General features: G+C 35.1%; 1 protein-coding gene across 6 annotated transcripts in view; it reads right to left on the bottom strand.

The window, feature by feature from the left end:
• Positions 1 to 3,119: 3,119 nt before the first annotated feature.
• LOC141517876 (UDP-glucuronosyltransferase 2A2-like) overlaps positions 3,120 to 17,627 on the bottom strand; it is a 154,782-nt gene continuing 140,274 nt past the window's right edge. For all 6 annotated transcript variants that reach the window (XM_074229313.1, XM_074229312.1, XM_074229310.1 and 3 more), the window contains 4 exons: positions 13,438 to 13,569; positions 10,144 to 10,231; positions 7,915 to 8,134; positions 3,120 to 6,178 (listed from right to left, as the gene is read on the bottom strand). In XM_074229313.1, coding sequence (XP_074085414.1) covers positions 5,899 to 6,178; positions 7,915 to 8,134; positions 10,144 to 10,231; positions 13,438 to 13,569 — 720 coding nt within the window. In that variant the 3' untranslated portion in view covers positions 3,120 to 5,898. The remainder of the gene's footprint in view (positions 6,179 to 7,914; positions 8,135 to 10,143; positions 10,232 to 13,437; positions 13,570 to 17,627) is intronic.

The following is a 17,627-nucleotide window of genomic DNA, read 5'->3' as shown; positions in this document are numbered from 1 at the left end:
TTTGATCAATGAATAGCATGGAAACAATGTAAAGTTTATCAGATTGCCTTCTGTGGGGGGGGGGGGGAGGAGTGAGACTGGGGGAAAAATTGTAAAATTCAAAAAACAAAAAGAAAGCAGCAAAGCTAAGAGAGATATTAAGGATAGTTGTGGGGGCTGAAAATAGCATATGCAATAGTGCAATTGAATCAGCAGCCCAACAAGGGATAAGGACAAGATTATATTGGGTATGTGCTGAAATCTCTGCTCCTGGGCACAAAAGTCTCAAGCAGCAAAACAATGGATCCCTGCCTTAGCCTGAAAGAATTAAGAATTTGAGTCAGTGTGACTTCAGAAAAGGATGAGGAACAGTCAATATGGTGTTTGCTGCCCCACAACTCTAGGAAAAATGCCAAGAACAAAACAGAGATCTGTATACAACATTTGTAGATCTGACCAATGTTGATACCATCAGTCAAAAGGGTTTTTGGAAAATTATGTCAAAATTTTGTTGCTGGGAGAAGTTCATCAGTATTGTATATCAATTTCATCATGATGTGCTTGCCCGGGGTTCTGGATAGTGGATGATGCTCTCAAGATTTCCTGGTCACCAATAGAATAAAACAAGGATGTGTCCTTGCTCACATACTTTTTAGCATATGTTTTCAGCCATGTTATCAAATGCCTTCAGGGAGAATGAACATGGTCTCAAGGTCAGCTACCTCACTGATGGCAAATCCTTCAACTTGAAAAGGCCTCAAGTCAAAACCAAAGTGGAGGGAGTATTGGTGCATGATCTTCTCTGAAGCTGAGATGCAGCAAAGTATGGATCGATTCTCTGCTGCTTGTGCTAATTTTGGTCTACAACACCAAGAAAACACAGGTACTCCATCAGGCAGCCCCTCAACATCTATATGTGGAACCATCGATTACAGCAAATGGAGAAGTTTTGAGTGCTGTGTACAAGTTCACTTAACCTTGGCAGTGTCCTTTCCAAAGAGGTACACATAGACAATGAGGTTGACACATGCATTGCCAGAACTAGCTTGGTATTTGGGAGACTCAGAAAGTGTGGGAGAGAAGTAATAGACTGACTACCAAACTAAAGGTCTACAGAGCTGTTGTGCTGATCTCATTGCTATATTGTCTGTGAAACTTGGACAATTTACCAGTGTCATGTCAGGAAACTGAATTGCTTCCATTTAAATTGTCTTAGGAAGATTCTAAAGGTCACCTATCAGGAGAAGATACCAGACAATGAGCTAAACTGCCTAGCATTTTAACACAAGAGAGTGCAACTGTGATGGGCTGGACATGATGGTAGAATGCCAGAATTACACTTGTCATGAAAACTATTTTATGGAGAACTCATCCAGCACACGCATTCATGTTGGCAGGGTAGAGGCCAGAAGAAATGATACCAAGATTCCTTGAAGGCCTCATTGAAGAACTTTAGAATTGACTATACAGTATGGGAGACACTGGCCCAGGGTCTCCCAGCATGGCATGCCCTTATCAGTGAGGGTGCTGCATTCTATGTGGAAGGCAGCTCCTAGGAAGCAGCTCAAAGGAAACATGACATACATAAAGTTTCATATACCCACCCCAGGTGTTCACATTGATTATTGTGCCTTACCTGTGGTAGAGCATTCCAAGTTCATAATGGCCTGATCAGCCACAGTCAGACGCATCGCAATTTGTTTCAAACATAGTGATGTTATTTTGGTCTTTGATAATGAAGGGCAAGTACCAACCAACCATCCAATTACCTCATCTCTGCTCTTTGAGCTTCTATCCCTCATCAAATATCTACTCCATCTACATCTTCCTTCAAAGGTCAGCTCACTCCTCAGGTGAGCTGCTCCTCTGCCTTTGGAGGACAGTCCATTCTGAGGGAGCAAGATTCCCTGACCCTTCACTCTTCTCTACTACTTATCCCCTAGTTCCTGTGAAGGCAGCCTGCTCTGGGGAAGGGAGAATCCTCAAATAACACACTTTCTTCCTTTATATTCTCACCAGCCCAGCTTGTAGCTCTTTCTTCTTTAATTAATTCCACTGTTTTTTTACTGAAATTTACTATCTTAATGCTTCTCCAAAGAATTTAACCTGTGAACTTCATGTAGTAACTTGTAAACTGTTTGTAGTATCTGTATACTTTTGTGCCACCTGTGAATTAAAATTTAAACCTTTTAAGATTCCTGGAATCCAAATTTTTGAATTGTTTGCCAAATGAACTCACATGGATCTTTAAATCTTCCCCCTTCCTGAAGCTCATTTCTCCTAGCTCTAGCCTTAGAATCTTCCTCACCTGGCAGATTCCCATCTTCATAAATACATTGACCTATTATATATGATTACATTTTATTGAAACATCTGTTTTGAGGGGCATATGAGTTGTTAGTGTGCCCAAATGACTATACTTTTCTTAATAAACTGCTGGCCTTATTAATAAAATGATTGAATTACTTAGAAACTATGTTTCTCTAACTTTTTAATCATCAAAACAGAGAAAAGAGTATCAAGAAGAAATGGGTAATAATAATGATAAATGAGGATTTAAAAAAAGCTATTAGATGTGTTTATTAAGAGATCAGTGGTAACTTTGGAGAAAGTATTTTCAATTGACTCATTAGATGGGAGGCCAGTCTGCAAGAGTTAAGAAAAGAAAAGGACGTATAGGCATTGGTTGTAGACAACTTTTTTCAAGAAGTGGACCCACAAAAAAAGAGGGAAGAGAGATAGGATGATATAATGGACAGATGGATCAAATGAGGGTATTCTGAGGATAGAGGAGATGGTCTTTTTGTATGCAAGAGATTTGAGAAGGGATGAAAAGATTTGGAAGATCTGCTGTGTTGAGGGAATGTAGCTAGATTAGGGAGACAGAAAAGGATTGCCTTGTCACAGAGGGACCAAATTTGATTTGCATCAAATACTTTTGATTTCTATATATGTCTAACCATTCTGATGGTGGAAATTCTGAATACTAGGATGTCTTCTGGAAAGAATCTGTTTTCCTACTAGTTTTAAGTAGAAATCCATTAGCAAAATAGGCAGAAACATAGGCCTTTGATTGTTTATGTCCCCATAAATTTTTAGATTAATCCACTTCCCAAACCAAAACAAATACTCTTTAAAAATATACACAACACAATTATTTTTATTATTTAAAAATCTTTGGAAAATGAATTTACAGTGTTTATCTGCATATAGACCTAGAATCAGCATATAAAGTATTTTTAGTCAAATATTGCTATTTTCAGTCAAGTACAAGAATTAACATTACCAGTGCTACAATCATATGAATTTTAAGTATGCTTTTGAAAAATGAATTTGCAAATTTTGTAGGGATTTACAATTTTTAACAAAGTCAGTAGAGGACACGTTCTCTGAAATTGTATCACTTAAGTTTGAGCAGGAATTTTAAACTCCTTCTAGGGATATTTATATATTACAATGATAAGAATTCCAACAGTAATATCACGGGTATATATATATATATATATATATATATATATATAGTCCCAAGACCTACAAACATACTGCTTAATTAACAACCATCATATTGATAGAAAATCTAAGGAGTATTACATAAATATCTGTTCATGAGTTGAAAGTTTAAGACCCAAAACAAAACAGAATATTTGATTCCTGGTCAGGTATGGCCTGAATGATGTTTTGGAATCTTCAATGAGATAAAATGCCTTTTTTTAATCTTTCAAAATTAAAGGAAAATTAAAAATATTTAACTTAGCTACAAAAAACTGTCAAAAGTTTAGACTAGAATTTTAGCAAAAGCCATTATTTTTAAGACAGGGTTTACAGAGTACTAAACCCTAGCATTGTTGTTTAGATAGGACAGTAATGGTTTAACTTCTATGCTTCCCCATAGAGATTTATTACTTTGATTATAGTCTAGGATTGATTAATAGAAATGATTTTTTTTTAAAAATAAAAATGCATGGGACGCATAGATTTTTATTTAGTTACTATTTTATTTTATACCACTAGTGAACAAAAACTTTTCCCCCTGTATTCCTTTTTATTTTCACTATTCTAAAATATCCACACTTGTCCCTTTAATGAATTAGAGATGATCTGTCTTCCTGAGAAAAGTATTTTGTGAAATTCTTGTTCTTAAGGCATAGGAGTAATTTTCCTTTGCTCTACATTTAGGTATTACTAGTCAAGATGAAATGTAGAAGAAATTCTTTAGTAATCTTTTCTTAACAGGTATTACAGTGACTTATTATTCTAAGAGTATTCTTTGACCTTAGAAATATTTTGAATGGAGGCTCTCTTGAAATAGAGAAGTTTAAAATTTTTTTGGAAGCACAGAATTACTCCTAAATTATTCCCCTGAAATTCAAGGTCTTTACCTTCTATGAGACCAGGATGGAAAGTGAGGTAACATATATGAGTGATGTGGAATAAAGAAGAGGGGAGAAAAGGAGTTCTACTACTTACTGACCTTCCTTTTTTTTTTCCCTCTGAAATGTAAGTCAGGGTTTTCATTTGGGTAAAAGAGCTCTGAACAGGAAAATGCTGAACCAAACTGTTGATGCACATAGAAGGCAAATACAGTTCAAGAATATTTGAGGCTTCATGTGAATAGCAATTTGGTTAATAGAAAGTGGGCATGAGTCATTTTGAATTTTTCAAGTTAAGGCACATACTACAAGGAAATGTTTGATGGAAAAAGGAAGACAAAGTGCCCTGTCTTGGTATAAACTCCTTACAATCCCAAAGCTTCTTTAGGCACCCAGAAAAATCTCTGCAGCATTCTGGGCATCCTCAAACCAAATAAATATCAAGGCTGTGCTGAGTTTAAAATTCTGGTCCTTTTTTCCATCATTGAAGGTGCAGATTCAGTAATATTTGTAAAGAGAACAGACCTTTGAGTTTCAAAATGGAGTTTAGACTCTTTGATCATTTATACTGATATCACAGAATAAATGAACATTTTAAGTTGAATTTGAGGACTTTGATCATGCAAATTACTTTTCAGTAATAAATTTCAATCATGAGTGACTTTGTGTCTCCACAGCCCTGACATATGACATACTTTATAGATGCTTATTGAATCAAAGTGTCAGCACCAAACTCTGGCTCTTAGGACCAGTTCCAGTTTTAGAGCTAGAAGGAACCTTTGAAATCACCTTGTCAAACCTCTTTCACTCCTTTCTCATTTTGCAAATGAAGAAACAACCCTAGAGACATGAAGTCTCACGGTCACTCAATGAAGTTAGTTGTAGAGTTCAATTCTATGAGTTATCAGTCGCAGAGTATCAAACACAAATCAGAAATCTTTGGGGGCAAGTTGCATGCAGATCAAGTTTAAAAGGTGCTTGAGTGACTCTTGGAAATTATATTCTGGGTTGTGAAATAATAATTGTGGATATTAAAAGGGATAGCTAGGAGATCATAAGAAAGCAGTCAAGTAATCAAATGAAAGATTGAGGAATGATTACATTTGAATTTTGTTTTTTTTCCTGCTGTATCTCAATGTTACTTTCCAGTGGATTTGGTAATATGTTTTTCCTAATCTCCCTGCAAAATCTATAGTAACACAAACTAGAAAATGATAAGGAGAAACTCTTAAAGTGCTTCTTTTGTTATGTCTCTTATCATATTATAATTACCACTTTGTTTATTTTGTGTATTTGTCATACCTTTCTAAATTGGTTGTAAACTCATCAAGGACAAGAACTACATTATTTGCCTTTGCACTTCTTTCATGACCAATGAACAATGCTTTACACATAATAATAGCTATCTAAATATTGTTGAATTGGAAAAAGAAAGAATTTGTTTCAAATCTCATAACAACTAGACTAAATTATACTAAGGTGAAGATCTTCCAGGCTCCTTCTTCACCTCCTCAACCTCCCATCCTTAGCCTTAGGTATCAGAGAAAAATTATGCCCTCTTTTGTTTCTTTCCTGTTTTACCCAACTTCCGGCAGCAAAACAAGCAGCATTTGGTGACTATGAAGACAACAGTTGCCACGCAGGCAAGTAGGAAGCCAATCACATCCAAGGAGTGGTACTGGTACCAGGTAAGGTCATGGGCGGCAGGTCTAAGGTGCTTAGCACCTTTGTGACGCATCACAAACTCAATCCAGAAGACAGCTCGATCTAGGGGTTTCACGGGTTGGTCATGGTGAATCCTTGATAATCTCATAGCATTTTCTTTGTATCTGAAATAGAAACATTTTTTCCCTTAGAATTTCTATAAAAAGGTCACTCAGAAGACAGTTCTATTTGGAGTTTTCTAACCTGTCTGCTTCTTGTCACATAGTTAACCTTTATTAAAAAGAGAGAGGGGAAATGAACTGAGCCATATAACCTCTTGTCTAAAAATCTGAAAGAATATATTCTCTTCTCTTTCATCAAATGTTGCAAAACAGAAAATAGGATTCTTAGTGTTTATTGATGATTTTTTTCCCTAAAGAATGTATTTTATGAATCAAATGTGAAAAATCATCATGGCCATAGAACTGGACAATCTCCTTTTCCTATCATATGGGAACCATTATGACAGTTAAGAGGGCCGGACAATAAAGGGACAGCTTCAGCCCTACACTAGTAACTACATAATGTCAAAAGATCTAGTAGAAATCTTCCATTAGGTTGAATAGAGCCTTTGTGGATGATAAATATGGAAAGATGAATAGTAGGCTGAGAAGTTGTTGGTGTTGTGAGTTGACTTGTAAAGGATTCACTGAAGTACTGAAACAGCTTTTGCATTTGGAAACCTTTGTTCTAAAGTGTACTTTAAAAAAATTTTTTGACCCACTAATATTTTTCATTAATTCTATTCAGCAAACACTTATTAAATGAATATTATGTATAATTTTCTATAAGTATCTTAAAGAGAGATTCAGTGGCATATTGTAGAAGAAAATAAGTACCCAAATGTGATAACTCCCTTTCATTACATCATTGAAAACAAACTCTTTTATGTCAGGCAAACCTGGAGCATCTGCTACTAGAGAGAGGCTTAGACTGGTGGATTATTTGAGCTGGGAAATTCTGAGCTATAAGAGGGTTAAAGCCAATCAGATATATGCAATAAAACATTAGAGGAAAATGTGACCTCTTTTATTTCTTTTCTATTTCACCCAATTTAAGGCAGCATTTAGCAACTCTGAAGTCAAGTAGAAAACCAATCATGTCCATAGAGTAAGATCATGGGTGGCAGGTCTAAAGAGCTTAAATAAAAAATTCAGAAGAAAGCTCAGTCTAGGGATTTCATGAATTGGTAAGCATCAACATGGTAAGGCCTTGGGAACAGGGAGTCACCAAGCCATTTAAGAAAGGAAGAACTGAACAAGAGTGGAAATAGATGGTGTCAAAGTTTCATGTTAATTAGTAATGGGGTAACCTGAACAAGATAGGGAAACCATCTCAAAAAAAAAACCAGAAGAAAAAGTAAGAAAAGAAAAAGTACATGTGACATTTGAGAGGATTATTGGATCATAAATTTAGCCCCCTCTCCCCAAATCTTGGAGGCCATCCAATTCAACCTCTTAAGAGAGTGAAATGATTTCCCCCAATGTAATATAGATTGCTGTTCAGTCATTTCAGTTATATCTAACTCATTGTAACTCCATTTGTGGTTTTCTTGGCAAAGATACTGAAGTGGTTTTCCATTTCCTTGGCTCCAGCTCATTTTACAGATGAGGAAACTATGGTAAAAGGGGTAAAGTGACTTGCCCAGTGTCACAGGGCTAATAAGTGTCTGAGGCTAGATTTGAAGTGTCTGAGGCTAGATTTGAACTCATAAAGATAAGTCTTCCTGACTTCAGGTCTGGCATTCTGCCAGGATTCAAATGGTTCTTTGATTTCAAATCTAGTATGTGTTTCACTAAATCAGTTTGCAGTACTGGTAGCTGAGATTATCAATGGTAAGAAAGTGAGTTATGATACTCACGAGGGGTTGTTGATGACTGTCTTCAGAGCATTAAGCATATCTTCAGTTGTCATTGCATTAAAGTCTACCTCAACAGCTGCTCCCTTGGCCTTCATGTGAGCAATATTATCAGGCTGATCAGCAAACATGGGCACACCAATCATGGGAATTCCATGATAAATAGCTTCATAGATTCCATTAGTTCCACCATGTGTGATAAAAGCCTTGGTTTTGGGGTGACCTAGGAGCAAATGGAAGGAAAAAAGATCACTGTAAGTAAATTACAATGGATTTAGAAATTGAAGAAGGAAGTGAGGCAGTGATATTACTGTAACAAATTGATATATAATGGGATCCCTTGGAATTTTGGATATGTTAGAAAAGAATATGAACTAATATCTACATGTCTATCTCTGGCTCCAGTTATGAGGGATAAGAAAAGGAACTGAAAGTGAACTTGAAAAAAAAACTTCTATTGCACCATTTAATTAATGTTTAAAAAATGTATACAGAGAGAATCAGAGAATAGAGACCTTTTTCAGGGGGACCCCAACAATTCCTTTTTATGGATTTGTGGAAACCCACTTCCCTCTATTTCTTTTATCACAAAAAGAACACATAAAGCAAATCATTTTCAGTTTTCTCTCATTTAATTCAATTCTTAGTTATCTTCTCAAAACTAAGTAACCAAGTTGAGACTTTATCAGTTGTTTTTCCTCACTCTTTTTATTGTGAATTTCTCATACTTTATTTCTTGCTTGCCCTCTCCACTCAATTTGAGATGACTGAAAATACTGAAAGAACCCACAGACTTAATCCTTAGAGTAATTTTTCTAGAAGGAATTGAACCTTCCATTACAGAGGTTCTTAATCTTTTTTGTGTCATGGATCACTTTGACAATCCAATTAAATCTATGTCCCCTTATTGGAGTAATGTTTTTAAAAGCATGAAATATCAATTAGAAGATTACAAAGGGAACCAGTTATATTAATTATGGTTAACAAATATTAAAAAAACAAGTTAAAAGGCCTTTAATTCTTTTCCAAAATATTCTACCACTTTGATCTGTCCAAACAGTAACAGATTTAGAACTGGAAAGGATCTCAGAATGCATTTTTTCCAGTTCTCTTTCATTTTACAAATGAGGAAGATGGGACCCAAAACTTAAATGACTTACAAAGGTAGAAATCTAGTACATAAGAAGCCAGGATTTGAATTTAGATCTCTTAATTCCAAATTCATCATGCTCTTTATGCTATCATACTGCCTTTAGTGTAGTAGAGCATTAGATTAGCAACAGTTCTATTGATGGTTTAATAATTCAGTAAATTCACTAGAATTATTATCAACTAAGTTATCTGTTTTCAGTTTGGAGAATCTTTTCCTCCTTAAAGAATTAAAGGAAGGAAACATCTGGAAAAGGCAAACTGAGCTTCATAACTATCTATTTTAATTTGATATCTTCTGCTAGCCAGATCAATGATTTCAGTTCTTTACCATGCCATGGTCTTTTTAGGAGTCACTGATAACTTTGATCAAGAATGAATGTAGGGGCAGCTAGGTGGCGCAGTGGATAAAGCACCGGCCCTGGAGTCAGGAGTACCTGGGTTCAAATCCAGCCTCAGACACTTACTAATTACCTAGCTGTGTGGCCTTGGGCAAGCCACTTAACCCCGTTTGCCTTGCAAAAAAACAAAACAAAAAGAATGAATGTATAACTTAATCCATTCAAGATTTTTTCATAATCTCTTAAAACAATGCACTGTTCTTGAATTAACCTACATATAATATCGAAGACCTATAATTTCTTATTGTAGGAATTGTTTCCAGAAAGGAAATGATGATCTTTTTTATTGCTTAGTTATAGAGTTGTTTGAGGCTCATAGCAGTGGCACCAGTCCTGAGATACAAAATTAATATGTGTCAGAAACCAAATCTGAACCTAGATCTCCCTGTTTCCAAATCTCTTGCATCACCTTAATTAGAAATACTTCATAAAATAAACTGTTTTCTTGGCACAGAGAATTTTCACCAATACTTGACTTAGAAGAATGTTCCAGGACTGACAGTGAGGAGATTTGTAAACAGATGGACAACTTTGTAACGTGACATTTCTGTCAGTCTCTTTCTTTCTTTCAATCTCTATTTCTCATTCTCTTTCTCTCTCTTATGGAGGAGAACCAAGAAGATATGATTTAATTTTGCATAAAATTTTCAAAAAATTCAATATTTCTAATTCATAGTCTCACCAAGAAGATCATTCTGGGGAATCCAGTCATAGGTTCTGGTATTTGGACCTAATGTAGCTGGCTTCTTTCCTTTGTATCTCCAAAGCACCTTTTAAAAACGAAAGAAAAAATTGTAATGTGAGTAGAATCATAAAACTCTAAAATCAGAAGGACCTTAATAAGAATCTAGTTCAACCTCTCATTTTTATAACTGAAGAAAATGAAACCCAGGGAAAGTATGTGATACTTTAAAGCATTAAATAACAATATTATCTTATATGTATTTCTTTTAGGCTTTTGCATGGCAATGGGGTTAAGTGGCTTGCCCAAGGCCAGGAAGCTAGGTAATTATTAAGTGCCTGAGATGGGATTTGAACTCAGGTACTCCTGACTCCAGGGCCAGTGCTCTATCCACTGTGCCACCTAGCTGCCCCTGAACTGAGCTTTTAAAGAAGATAAGGATTCAAAAAGGAAATGGTGAAAAGGCACAGGAAATGACTTGTTTAAAATATGAAGTGAAAAGACAGAATTTCAAGTTCAGAGAAAAGCTAAAAGTTCAGTTTGATTGAAATTTAGGTGGAAGGAAATGTGGAAAAGCAATTTGGAGCTAAATCATGAACAATTTTAAATGCCAGACTAAGGAATTGATATTTTTATCTTAGAGACAATAGGGAACTCATCAAGAATTTTGAGCACGATCAATAATGTGCTTTAAGACTATTATTTTGGTAGCTGTATGGATAAATTGAAGAGGGATAAACTGGAAACATGAAAAATATAGAGATACAATGTGATGCAAAGAAAAGAAAGTTAAACTCTAGTTAGTCAAATGCTATCTCTGGCCCTAGTTGTATGACTCAATACTGAGTCATTTTATCATTTTATGAAATGGAGTTAATACCTGTACTATCTACTGCAGTGGGAAATATTGGACTGAAATTCATTCTTTGTAAAAAGAATAAGATCACTATCCAAATTTAGTTGTCAGCCAGTTTCAGAATTATTTTTCTAGTGTCAAAAGGAATCACAGAGTTCTAAAATCTCAGATTTAGAAGGGACATTGTTAAATGCTGAGTCTAAGTCTGAAGAGGCTATGTTTTATATTAGATGCAATAGGGAGCTGGTGAAGCATTCTGAGCAAGGGAAATTTTAGGACAATTATTTATATATATATATATATATTTCAATTTTTGCCTAAGTCTGTCTTCTTTTCAATATACCTGACAATATCAACCCACCTTTGTTTAAAGAACTCTGATTCTTCAACCTACTACCCTCTAAGACAATTCATTCCAATCTAGGATATCTCTAATAACTAAAAAAAAAAATCTTACTTTAAACATCCATCTGTCTTTTTTGTATCTTATTCCTATCCTATGGGATCAGACAAAATGAAGGTTTAGCTATGTAATAAGATTGTAGAATTTTAAATCTAGAAAGAATCTTAGAGATCATCTAGTCAAATTGTCTCATTTTTGCAGAAGAAGAAAACGAGGCCTATGTTCTTAAGATCACTCATACATTAAATGATAGAGACACAATTCAAACCAAGGTAATTTGAATCAGAATCCAGGTCTCTTCCCTAACATACTGCCTCCTTCCTACTATTTCTGCCTATCAGACTACCTCCAGGGACTGACCATAAAAAGAAGGAATTTAGGGGCAGCTAGGTGGTGCAGTAGATAGAGCACTGGCCCTGGACTCAGGAGGACCTGAGTTCAAATCTGAACTCAGATATTTAATAATTACCTAGCTGTGTGACCTTAGGCAAGTCAGCTAACCCCACTGCCTTACCAAAACAAAAAATAATAAAAGAATCTAGAAAGAAAGGCTAGGTAGAAGGTAGTTAAACTTAGAGAATATATAATGTGAATCAGATTTATGTTAGTTACTGCCCTTTATAGGTTTCATGTCAATGGAATCAGACTATCAAATCCAGCCTCTTTATCCTAAGCTTTCAAGGTACACAATCAACTGTTCCTCATTCAACATCACCTTGTTTTTATTCATTAAGATTTATTTAGTTCTCTACTATATAGAGGTAAGAATTATATTTGGTAAAATTGAAATATATAAGTAGTCTATTCAGCAGTTTCCCATTCAGTCAAATTATAATGGAAATCTAAAAAGGTCAAAATTCTCAATGGCCAGTATAAAGTCATGCTGTAAAAAGTAAGTGGGAACTACATTGTGGACATTGTTAAATGCTGAGTCTAAGTCTGAAGAAGTTATGTTTTATCTTAGATGCAATAGGGAGCTGGTGAAGCATTCTAATGCTTCACCAGCTCCCTATTGATAAAGTTGTTTTTCTTTTCAGACTATGTTGTTTACTTTCTCAAATTCATGTTTTTATTTGAAGGTCTATACAACTTTCAGAAATAGATAGAAATAGAGATAGAGACATAGATATATTATGTGAGATATACCTGATGTGTTGAGTGATTTTGCTGAACCACTTTTTCTTTTTTTAATCATTGCTGCAAGGGACATGATTGAGAAAAAGAGAAGGGAAAGATATGGGAATAAAATGATATGGAGGGGGTGGCTAGGTGGCATAGTGGATAAAGCACCGGCCCTGGAGTCAGGAGTACCTGAGTTCAAATCTGGTCTTGGACACTCAATAAGTACCTAGCTGCATGGCCTTGGGCAAGCCACTTAACCCCATTGGCCTTGCAAAAAACTAAAAAAATGATATGGAAACTAAAGGATATCAATGAAGTAATATTTATGGAAAAAAACACATGGTACATTTTGACAGTGAAATGTTGAATTGATTATCTATATGATCAATCCCAAGAAAGTAAGGTTGATAGCTTTTCAACAGCTCTCCCCAACTTAAATATAATTTATTTGCTTGTCATGGCATCATGGTATCATGATTCCCTTTGAGAAGGAAGGACAATAATAACAACTTCCTGGAGAGGAAATTATCATAACACTCAGGGATTCTGGTGTCAGCACATATGTTTCTAGATTCTATGAGCTAAAAATAGACCAAGATGCTTGGAGAAAATTCAGCTCAGATTAGAAGGTGATAAATACTCTAAATCAGCTATAGAGATTTAGTTCCTATTTTTAACCCATTAATAATTCTTTTCAACAGCAGAGGAGCTCAATTTGATAAATAATTATATGCCCCACCCTACTTTCCTAAGGTTTAATATTTAAGAAAATATTTGCAACCTTAATATTCTAGAAGTAAGCTCAATTATAAGATTCTCCATGAATTTTTTTAGAAAATCTTGCTAAACAGCCCCTCTTTCATAATTTCAAATAGACCAAGACACAAGAAGAGGTTTGTCTCCTTTTTCTCACCTTCTGTGGAATCTGGGCAAGTGCTGCAGCAATCAAGTTACTCTTTTCATCAGTTAGGTTTTTGACCATTGACCCAAGAGAAAATACAACAATACCATGGTCCCCGGAGCTCTGGACAAAAGTTTCCATTTCCTGTAAAGAAGAGATTTATCAGCTAGCAGCTGGAAAAACAACAGCATTAAAAAATAAAAACAATCAATTCAAGCCAATCAAGCTAAGAAACATTTATGAATTAACAAATCTGTACTAAGCATACTCACTAAAGTCCTTCTTTGATACCTAAACTCTTGATTTTCAAGCTATACTAGTTTGCTGAAAAGGCTTCAAATAAGAGACTCATGAAGCCATTCAAACACTTGTCTGTATTTGGATAAGTTTATCATCAGAAGTTTGGCTACCTTTGGTTATTGTGGGCCACAGGAACTCAACCAAAGGCTGCCTCCTTAAGTGTAGAGAAGCTGTTTGCAAAAGGGAGCATCTACAGCTATTTTGAAGATTAGCCCTTTTGAATTATTATCAAACCACATTAGAAACACTGTGTGAGGTTCTAGGGACAGAATGCATGGAAGCTCAGAGATGGGAGGGAGAGACCTGAACAGGAATCCTATCAGATAAGCCAAATGGCTATCCAGCTTCCTTTCTCTAAGAGGGAAACTTGGTGGTACAAGGAACCTGGAGTCAGGAAGCTCTGAATTCAAATGCAGTTTCAGCCACTTTTTAGCTGTGTGACCCTGGACAAGCTTCTTAACCTCTGTTTGCTTCAGTTTCCTAACCTGTAGGATTTTACTTTACAGGTTTGTTGTGAGGATAAATTTAAGTAGTATTTGTATAGTGCTATACAAACATTAGCTATTATTATTAAAAAATTAATGTCCCCTGCTCTCAACTCACTAAGGAGATAAGACAGTTCCCCAAACTCAAATACAAAGTAAAGTATGTAAATAAAAAGGATAGTTATATTCAAAATGCTATCAGAAATCTAAGGGAGAAATTATTTCTGGTTAGAGGGAATTTGTACATACTTCATGGAGAGGTAATACTTGAACTGGATCTTGAAGCTAATGTATGCATTAGCACGTCCACATAGTAACTAACTGATGACTAAACTGTAACCTTTAAAGAACAGTCACAACAGAATTAAGAACAAGATGGGACTATAAAGGAGTGGATTTAATCTAGGGTTTCTGAACTTTTTAAAGATATATTTTGATAACACTATAGACAGACTAATTTGCCCTATCTTGCTCAGGCTAAAAGTACAATGACTGCTAATAGGTCAGTCACAGTACTGATGGGCATGGAGAGTTGACATTCTTGGTTTTTAATCAGTGCCAATTTGCCCTCCCTTGGGCAGCCTGGTGGCACTGGTATATTGGTATCAGACTTAATATGGATATCAAAAACTACTAAACTTAAATGGCCTGCTCAATTTCAACTTTCCCTATGGAAGAGATTATTGGCATATCCCATAACACTAAGCTAATAACTATTTCAGTAAAATTGGTTTTTTGAAACTTGATATATTTTTATCTTATATATTTAAAAACATTATTCTGAGAAGGGATATATTGTCTTCACCAGATTGCCAAAAGGATGTATGACACCGAAAGAAGTTAAAACTCCTGTTCTACAGCTATTTTGTGCAAAGAACTAAAAACTAAAGGGAATATTCATCAATCGGGGAATGGTTGAATAAATTAAAGTATTTTAATATAGCGAATATTGTTCTTTAAGAAATGATGATTCTATAAGAAATGATGAGGGTGATTTCAGAGAAATCTTGGGAACTTAGTAAGACTTGTAAGAACTGATGTAGAATAAAGTGAATCAGGAAAGCAATCTATGGTATAACAATAACTTTATAAAGACAAACAAAATATTCTAATCAATGTAAAGACCAATCAGGATTCCAGAGAACCAGTGCTTAATTAAACATGCTATCAACCTCCTACTACTGAGATGATGGACTCTGAGTATACATTGAAAAATATGGTTTTTGAACAAGGCCAAAGTGAAAATTTGTTTACTTAACTATGAATACTACTTATATATTTGTTTCCCACTTATATTTAAAGATAGTTTTCAACATTTTTTTGTAAAGTTTTCTCCCTCCCATCTTTCTTTCCCCCAGCTGTGAGATAGCAAGTAATCTGATATACATTATACAAGCCCAATCAGGTTACACATATTTCCATATTTTAACTATGTATATTTGTTACAAGGAAATTGTTTTTCTTTTCTTTTTATAGTAGAATGGAGGTGGAAGAGAAAATATATTTTTGTTAACTTATAAACAGCTTTTAAAAAATTAAAGAACTCTTCTTTAAAAGGAGGGAGACTGAAGTTCACTTGTGATTCATAAAATGATTTTGCTCTATAGTTTCACTGTTTGCATTCTTTAGATATACAAAGTAGCCAGTAGTTAAATGTTACTGGTGATTAGGATATTAACTTTCTGTTTGCTCTCTCTAGTTTGGATTACATTTAAAATAATTTACCTTTGAATATATTCTATGCATACCCATTCTATATGTATATATATATATATATATATATATATATATATATATATATACACATACAGTATGTAATTTTACCTCAGATAAGGTCAAAAGACCAGAGTAGCAAAGTGAGTAGCAAAGTCACACAAATATTGTTAGGATCATGGAGAAGATTTCTCACAGGTGAGTTCAAAACTAGTTATAGTTACTTTCATTTCAAGATGACATGGTAAAAAGAATATAGTAGGAATAGCCATATAAAGAGTTAAGATTTCAACTTAAGTTCTTGCCTTTGATATTTCCTAGCCATGTTACCCTGGGTAAATCATTTGCTTCATCATCTCTATTCTTACAATCTCCGATTGCTTACATTTGCATTGTGCTTTTAAAAAGTTCAGAGATCATTCTTCTTGGCAGAGAAAATAGGAGCAAATTTAAAACTAAACAATTGTCTTCTCTCTTTGGTTGGTCATCATTGTCCTTTCTACTTCAAGAAGTAGTTCCATCTCTCTCTGTATTCTCTTTGTTTCTCCAATATATATAAATCTCTTTTTTGGTAACTTAGAGAATTTTGGTAACTTCAACTCATTCTTGATTTTGGCACTTCTGATTGTGTCTTTACATGCATATGCTGTACTTTTATATTACCTCCATTTTTTCCCACTATTTGTACTTTTTTTTAAAAAAATAAGTTGGTTGGTACATATATTGCTTTGAATGACTTCCCTTTTTCCTTGATTTCTCTTTGTCCCTCAACCACCCATATTCAATTAGTTGCCAAGTCTCATCAACTCTGTTATCTGTCCCTTTCTCTCCTCTCAAAGTCCTTATCATTTCCTACCTTAAGTACTGCAATTGATGTTCCCTTTTTAAGGCTTTCTCCTCTCTAATTCATTTTCCACAAGAGGAAGTGAGAGGTTGCCTATGTTATCTCCCTGTTTAAGAAGTGGCTTCTTCATTCCTCTAAAATAAAAGGAAAGCTTTGTATTTTGACATTCAAAGACTTTCACAATCTGGCCTCAGTCTGATGTTCCAGACTTCATTTCAGCCTGTCCTTGACTCTCAATGTAACCCTGATATCACCAGTACTGGGGATCCCTCTGAGGCCCACAAAGTACTTCTCTACCCAAAAAAAGGTCATTCTCTTTCTCTTTAAGAGATTACTTCTCAGATGGAATGGAGGTGGAAGAGAAAATAGATTCTTTTTCCTCTCTACCATTATTCAAGTCTTGGTTTTTGAACTAATTTTCTATTATATAGAGGACTCAGATGGTGTGACTTAAGTCTCTGACCTAATCAAAATAGGTAGTGTCATGGGTAGAACAAAAGGGGCTAACATCAGGAAGACCTACTTTCAAATCCAGTCTCAGACACTTACTAGCTTTGTGACCTATGTGACCTGTGTGACCTGTATGGCAAATCACTTAAACCCTGTCTGCCTCACTTCTCTCATCTATAAAATGGGAATAATGATAGCACCTACCTTCCAGGAGTGTTGTGAGGATCACAAAAAGAAGAATGAAGCTTTGTAAAGAAGTTTATAAAGCTTTTAGCACAGTGTCTGACATATATAGATGCATTATAAATACCAGGTGTTGTTTCTACTGTTGTTTTTTTTAACCTGGGAAGGGGCCTGGCACTTGTTCACACTTAATGAACAACCTGATAAATGTGTCAGAGTATAGCATC

This window comes from Macrotis lagotis, chromosome 3, assembly GCF_037893015.1.
Source record: "Macrotis lagotis isolate mMagLag1 chromosome 3, bilby.v1.9.chrom.fasta, whole genome shotgun sequence".
Lineage (NCBI taxonomy): Eukaryota > Metazoa > Chordata > Mammalia > Peramelemorphia > Peramelidae > Macrotis > Macrotis lagotis.
The sequence above is the reverse complement of the archived record's forward strand: the minus strand, read 5'-3'. Positions and strand labels throughout refer to the sequence as shown.